This window comes from Glandiceps talaboti, chromosome 1 (assembly GCF_964340395.1).
Source record: "Glandiceps talaboti chromosome 1, keGlaTala1.1, whole genome shotgun sequence".
In the NCBI taxonomy this organism is placed as follows: domain Eukaryota; kingdom Metazoa; phylum Hemichordata; class Enteropneusta; family Spengelidae; genus Glandiceps; species Glandiceps talaboti.
This window is the reverse complement of record NC_135549.1, coordinates 19,247,170-19,255,043: the sequence shown is the minus strand read 5'-3', so window position 1 is coordinate 19,255,043 and position 7,874 is coordinate 19,247,170. Positions and strand designations below refer to the sequence as shown.

The following is a 7,874-nucleotide window of genomic DNA, read 5'->3' as shown; positions in this document are numbered from 1 at the left end:
GGCCATATGGATGAGGATTTGGTACTTATTTTCGATTTTCGATTTATAAAAAAAAATTATCTTTGCTTCTTAGGGACCGGACAGAATTTACGGCAGAGGGGGGGGCCTGGGGAGAAATTGGGGGGGGCCATGAAAAAAATGGGAGGCTTGAAGGGGGGGCCATGAAAATTCTCATGGTTTGAAAGGGGGGGGGGCCGCGAAATATTTTGTCATTGAAAAAAATGAATATGTTAGAAAAGTTAGCATTGCATGAGATAGCACTTGATATCGCCTTTAATATTGAATGTCTACACTTTCATTTATGTATTAAAATGGAAGTGTGTACGTTTGTATGTACATATTTAGTGAAGCATAAAAACACTACTCAAGATTAATTTGATACACCCTGAATTACTCTTATATACTCCAAGTTGTTCACACACACACTTACACACACACATATGTATATATACATACATACATACATACATACATACATACATACATACATACATACATACATTTTAGCACTGTGGAAACAGGTTCAGTGTGTAATTACCATCAAGGATACATATATATATATATGGTAATATACTAGCATAGGACCTGTAATTTATGTGATTAAAAAGTGACCTTTTGGTGAAAAATGTCAATACAAAAACGTCTGACCAGATTAATTTAGATAGGTGTTTTATTTCTTTCCTTGACACTATTCTTGAGTTTCACTCTCAGACTCACTAGAGTCTGAAGATGTGAGGCAAGACTTGTCTTTCTTTCTATCTAAAACCAGTGAAATTAAACTATTTCCCTCCTCAGCATCATCAAATGCATCTATCTGTACTAAATATTGTAAAGCATTTAGATGTCTGCGTGGTGTTAAGTGTTTTTTTCATCAGTGACTTTGCACTAACTTTGGTAGTTGCCTTCTGACCGTATTTTCCTACAACCTTATCCACAAGTTGCTCACTAAAAACAGTTAACAACAGTCTTTTTGCTTGACTAATTGTTCTTTTCTCTTTCCATCTTCTTACTTTTCTTTTATTTTCCTTCTTTCTCCTTGTCTTCCTGTGTCGTTCGCTAACAACAACTTCATTCTGTGGGAATCTTCTTGCAATGTCACTTATATGAGAAACATCATTTTGTTTGGCTTTCACTAAACCAAGCCAATGTTTCATGAAGTCACAAATGCCTGACACTATAGGTTTAAATATGTATGGTTTTGGAACTGAAAGCATATTGATTACATCTAAGTATTCCACAACATTCTGAATTTTTTTGCACTTTCATAAAGTCACAAATGTCTTACATTTACATATGTATTGGTAATGCATTTGGTGTAGGAAAGTGAAAGCTATATTTGTCAGACCTCAGTGTGCATAAAATCCTTAGTTTGCTAGCACTTCATGACATCACAAATGTCTGACATTAGATAGTTATTGTGTTATGAGTATAAATAGATATTTGAATACACTATGTAGGTGATGTGATGTCCTTAGATACTCCCCACAAATGTCCCCACTACAGTTTTTCACAAATCACGCGTGTGAATGTGTGTTTACTCTGTGTCTGTGTTTCTGTGTATGTATCAGCGAATGACAGTTAAAACCACCACATCAAATGCCTTGGTATTAAGTGATGACTACTTATGGTGTCTAGTTGGGAAATAAACAAGATTATACCACATGTGTATGATTACATGTATGGTCAAAATGTTTTATTTTGTTTTGTTTTCTAAAAAACTTCCTCTACAACTACTAAGTTGTTTGGGCTGAAATAGTAACATAATAGTAGTACCAAAAGAAATATTACAGTTGTGCTACAGTAACAGACTGTCTACAGTCGCTCGCGCCTTTTTTTCCTACGTTTTATCTAAACTCCGGTCCGGCGCAACACTAGTATAATCGCAAACTGATTTCGAGGGCCGAATTGCGAAGGCCCAAGCGAGTCGCTCGGGCCTTCGGCCCTCGATCACTGTGACTCGGGCCTTCGGCCCTCGATATCAGTTTGCGATTAGACTAGTGTTGCGCCGGATCGGAGTTTAGGTAAAACGTAGGGGGAAAAAGGAGCGAGCGACTGTCGACAGTCTACTACAGTAACAAAAAAAATTGTACTCTTTTTAGTTATTGTAGGGGGACAGGATATTGTGCACTTTTTTTCTTTCTTTTTTTTTTGGGGGGGGGCATGAAATTTTTATACTTTTGAAAGGGGGGGGGGCTGTGAAATTTTGGTCACAGTGGATGGGGGGGCCAGGAAAAAAACCAAGTCAGAGATAATTTCTCCCCAGCCCCCCCCCCCCCTGCCGTAAATTCTGTCCGGTCCCTTACTTGAAAAACAAATGTGAAACAACATATGCCAAAGTCCTTGTTTGTAACGTAATAAATAGCAAAAACTTTGTCAGTGTTGTTTCACATTAGTTTTTCAAGTAGGAAGCCATGATAAAATGTGTTTCATAAATTTAAAATCCAAAATAAATACCCAATCCTTATCCATATGCTCACTTTATATTCAATTATTGGTTTGTTCAACGGATCCGGATACTGAATATTGAAAGCGAAATGGTCTTGTTGAAATGCAAACCTCGAACATTGCAAGTGGGGATTGAAAATATTAAGTAAAGACACCGGCTGTTACTAAAGAGTTCCACTGCTGCGCGCATTTCATGTATTAACTCACAATCCCTTTGTAAAATTAGACGTAAATCATGTATTGCATTCAAAGGCTATTAGTCCAAAAGACAAATCACTTTGAACAAAAAAAAACACAAAACGGTTTAAGTTACAGTTCCCAATCATTAGCTCTTATTGATAAGAGTACTTATATAGTAAAACTAAATAGTGAGTTGTGGATAGAGTTTCATTCGCTGTGTAGAAATCTCAACAAAACTTAATTTCATAAATCAACACTGCAATAAAATATCAGAGTCGTTCAATATTTCGACGACTAACATCCATCTTCATCTGAGAATGATCCCATTGCTACGGAAGGAGACCCGGGGGAACCGGTTTATAGGCTTGATCATGAGGTCATGACCTTTTTGTCATGGCCTCATTCCCAGGTGAAGATGATCAGTCGTCGAAATATTGGAAGACTTTAGACTGATATTTTATTGCACTGTTGATTGATGAAATTAAGTTTAGTTGGTGGATTTAGATTTAGGGGGAATTATTCTTATAGTGACAAACATTTGCAAGTGTTTTGGTTTAATAGGCCATTCCAGACCGCAAACAGGAAATTGAGAATACAGCGCCCTCGCTCAAATTAGGTTATTATCACCTCATAGTCCCGTTTGGTATTCAGGGATTTTTGATAAATCAGGGATTTGTTCGTATTGTTCAGATATCGAGGAAAGCAGCAGAGCTCTATACCGAGTAACCTATACCATGTATACCCCCAAGGTACACACAGACAGGAAGTAGAGCGCCACCATGGTAAATTTCGGAAAGGCTTATTGTTGTTAATTGTCATGTGATGACGTCATGGTAGACATACTGCTATAGGTAAGTATTGAATTACAAAAAAAAGGAATTGACATATGTTGATTTTTCAAGTAAGAAGCCATGACAAAATTGTTTTATAAAATGAAAAAGTCGAAAATAAATACCCATTCTCCATCCATATGGCCACTTTCACACCACAGGTAACCTTGCGTAAGAAAACAGGATCAGCTAATCACTAAGTTAAACATTTTCTAATTAAGATGCAAGCATAATGGCAACACCACGTGACACATTAAAGATTGGGTTGAAATTTTTAACCGATTGCGGTATACATGTATTGCTAAGCATGGTGGCCCGGTGTGAGACGACACTGCAGTGCCTAAAGTTTAAAGTTTAAAGTTTATTTATTTTCTAAAGCGCCTTTTCTATTTATTAATATTCAAAAGCGCTGTACATAAAATAGATTTAAAAGCATGGTAAAACAATATAATAAAGCTAAAAACAACAAATTGGTTACAATAATTACAAAAAGGCTAAAATGACTACTTAGTAAAAAACACGTGGTAATACATTAATACAGTTTATAATATTGTTTAAACAGATGTGTTTTAAGTTCACCTTTAAAAAGTTCAATGTCAGTGATCAGCTTTAGTTCTCCAGGAATTGAGTTCCATGATAGCTTTGGTCCACAAATGGTAAGCGCTCTGTCATTTAGTGTATTATATGATCGAGGTACAACAAGATTTTGACTACAGTCGTTACGTAAATTGTAACGAGAATTGTTGGTACGTGTGAACGAATCCTGGATATACAAAGGTGCTTTACCATTCAAAGCCTTAAAAACTAGTAAAATTACTTTAAAATCAACTCTTGCCTTGACAGGCAGCCAGTGAAGCTCAATAAGAGATTGTGTTATTCCATCATACTTTCTCAAATCTTTTACAACTCGTGCGGCATTATTTTGTACTCGCTGCAATCTGTCAAACAAATACTGTGGCATTCCATACAATATGGAGTTTGCATAATCAAGATGAGAACTGACTAGAGAATGGACCAATGTTTCACAAGCTTTCTGATTCAGATATTTACGGATACGACGGAGATCGTATAAGTTATGATTGACTTTCTTACAGATTTGGTTAACATGACGAACCATCGATAGATTTGAATCTAACCAGCCTCCCAGATTGCGGACATGGTCAACTATTTTGATCTGATTATCTCCGACAGTAATATGCTTACTTGTTACTTTAGTTAATTGTTGTTTTGTCCCTACACTGTAGCATAACTTCAGTTTTGTTCTCATTTAACTTCGACATCCAGGCTTGTATGTCACCGACACACCTCTCTATACACTTTATAGCACCAGTTTCATCATGTAATCGAGGTTTAAAGTTGTGTATCATCAGCATAGCCGTATGAATTAATCATATGGTTGTTTATGACGCGAAACAGTGTACTCGAATAGGCCGTAAAAAGGACTGGACCAAGGCATGATCCTTGTGGGACGCCAAACTTCAGTTGAACACTTTCAGATAAACTGCCAGATACTATGACTTTCTGTCACCTGTTGAGGTAAGAGGCTAGCCAAGTGAGTGCGACATTCTGTACTCCAAATTAACGTTCCATTGTCTCCAATAGAATTGCATGGTCAACGGCATCAAAGGCTGCGCTTAGATCAAGTAGAACCAAAAGTGCAACTTGTTTCTGACCCATACACTCAAGTATGTCTGACATAACTTTACTGAGGACAGTCTCTGTACAGTGATATTGTCTGTACGCTGATTGATGAACTGGTAGCGGGGCATTGATCTGCATGTGAGTGATGAGTTGATCTACAACAACCCGTTCTACTAGCTTGGAAATGAATGACAGGTTACGAACAGGTCGATAATTAGACAAGTCTATACCGCCAGCTGCTTTTTTGACCAATGTTACGACGGTTGCCTCCTTCCAGACATCTGTAAATGTACCATAATTTTGAAGGGAGTGATTGATCATGCAGGTGATGATAGGTAGCAAGACATCGATACCTCGTTGGAATAGGGTCACTTGCGCACTGTTTTGACGGTGCTTTCATTATGTGTTTCTTTATTTCATCTGGTGTTACAGGTTCGAAGTTGTCAAACTTATTGTTAACAATCCTGGTGTTGAACATGTCTGTCTCACTATTTCCAGCTTGACTATCCAATTTATGTCGTATTTTGGTGACTTTATCGACGAAAAATTCGTTAAACCTGTTCGCCAACTCAACTTTAGAGGCATGGTCTGGCAACGATGACGTATTTGATAGTTTCATGAGCTAGTTCACGATAGTGTACAGCTTCTTCTGATCCCCTTGGCATTCGGCAATGTTGTTGGAATAATATTCAGTACACGCCCGATCGAGTCTCTTTGTCATTTTATTCCTGAACTGTTTGAAAGTCAATCTGCTGTTGTAGTTTTGATGTTTTCTCCATTTTCTCCAGCACGTCTTCTAAGCTGTCTTGGAAGTCTTATTTGATCATTGATCCAAGGTAAATGAGGTCTTGTTGCCAACTGCTTTGTAGTCAAAGGGGCGTGTTTATCTAAAAGTTGACTCTACACAGAATCATAGATGGAGACCAATCTATCGAGATCGCAGTTTGATAAAACGGCTTGATCACATAGTGGTGAAAGGGATATATCATTTCTGAAAGCTGCTTTGTCAATCTTGTTGTATTTTCGGAAAGTTATGGTTTTTTCTTCAATGTACCGAGAAATGTTCGTCAAATTTGCAAACACGCAGCAATGGTCTGAAATGTAGAAATGCCTACATACATTCCCAATTCACAATAATACCTAATTGCACCGAAGAACAATCAGTAATGCTTACGTCATTCATTATGCAGAATACGGATCGACGTATTCAGTTTTCGCCGCCTGTCCATGTAATATATGTGTATACAACGTGCCAAGAGCATTGACTTGACTTCATAGATTCCATAGGGGTAGGAAAGGGTTTAGCAATATAAAACAAATAAAACAACAGACAATGCGAAGGCAACAGCTGTGCACGAGGAGTTTTTGTGGCAGGTCTTTGGTCTTTGCAGTCCCGCTTGGTCCCTCTCTTCTCGCGGCTGCGCCGCACGGTATACATAAACAGATTAGGGACGATAGTCACGAGTCTGGCAGCGAGACTAGTTTAATTAAACCTAAAGCGAAATCCTTACCGGTACTTCTTCATTAGCTCACGATGAAGACACGTCGTTATGGAGTACTTCTGACTTTGGTAATAATATCAGCCATTTTCATAGCTTTGGGGTCGAAATTTATCCCTACTATTCGATTCAAAGGACGTGGCAGTGATTTCAAGCCTAGCCAAAATGATGTGGATGAAAACGTCCATCTAACTGCAGACACAATCGGTCGCAAAGGTACAAATATTATGATTTTTGCACGTAAGCGTACAGGTTCAACCATGACTGGGGAATTATTCAGCATCCATCCCGATTGTTTTTATGTCTACGAGCCAGGGAGGATCGTTGCACAACACGTTTCAAGAATAAGCTTTGAAAATTGGGAAAGTCTCGAAGACTTTCGTCCCCAAGTCATGAATTTTCTTGATGGTATATATTCATGTAATTTTACAAATCATGAATATATGATGTCAGACCTGAATGACACTAATCTCTACAGAAATCGTGGAAGATACCCATCTCCAAATAACCTTACAATACGAAGCATCACAAATTATTGCAAGTCGAAAAAGAACGTGGTCACCAAGGTATTACGTCTTTACAATATATTTTTAGCCGCACCACTGCTTATTAAACACGATATCAAAGTTATTCATCTAATTCGAGATCCACGCGGCATGATCAAATCTCGCGAACTTTTCAGAAAACGTTCGAAAGCATTATCAACACCAGGAGAATTCCACATCAACGAACACATGGAAGAGGAAATAGCTGACTATTGTAGATGGCTTGACACTAATTATCTAGTTTCTCGACATGCCCCTGACTGGTTCAGAAACAATTACATGTTGGTTAGGTATGAAGACATTGCGGAGGATCCGGGTACAATGGTCCCCAAGCTCTATGAGTTTGTTGGAATGCCAACTGATGACGTCATGGACAGAATAAGCAAAGATATCATTGGTGAAAAACCAGGGAACGCACAAGCCTGGAGGAATGGTGTAACCTTTGATAATGTGAAGGAAATACAAAAATTGTGTCCGACCAGAATATGGAATATGTTTGGATATAAATTAGTAGATAATTCTGATATGTTGACAGACAACTCAATTAATCTTGTTACCAAAATGGATTTGGATAGTTATTTTAATTACAATGATGTAACTGTGAATTCAACCAGAGAAATAATCAAAGACAAAGAATATGTGGCAAATAAGAGTATTGGCATTTAGTGAAACTCTATTGGGTTATATCACAAAATAGTATATTACTGAAAATGTGCTATCATTTCCAAATCATG

The 7,874-nt window shown here is 37.7% G+C and overlaps 1 protein-coding gene across 1 annotated transcript; it reads left to right on the top strand.

The window, feature by feature from the left end:
* Positions 1-6,630: 6,630 nt before the first annotated feature.
* On the top strand, positions 6,631-7,806 carry LOC144434065 (carbohydrate sulfotransferase 5-like). The gene has a single exon (XM_078122522.1). The coding sequence runs from the start codon at positions 6,631-6,633 to the stop codon at positions 7,804-7,806; it is 1,176 nt and encodes a 391-aa protein (XP_077978648.1).
* Positions 7,807-7,874: the final 68 nt, after the last annotated feature.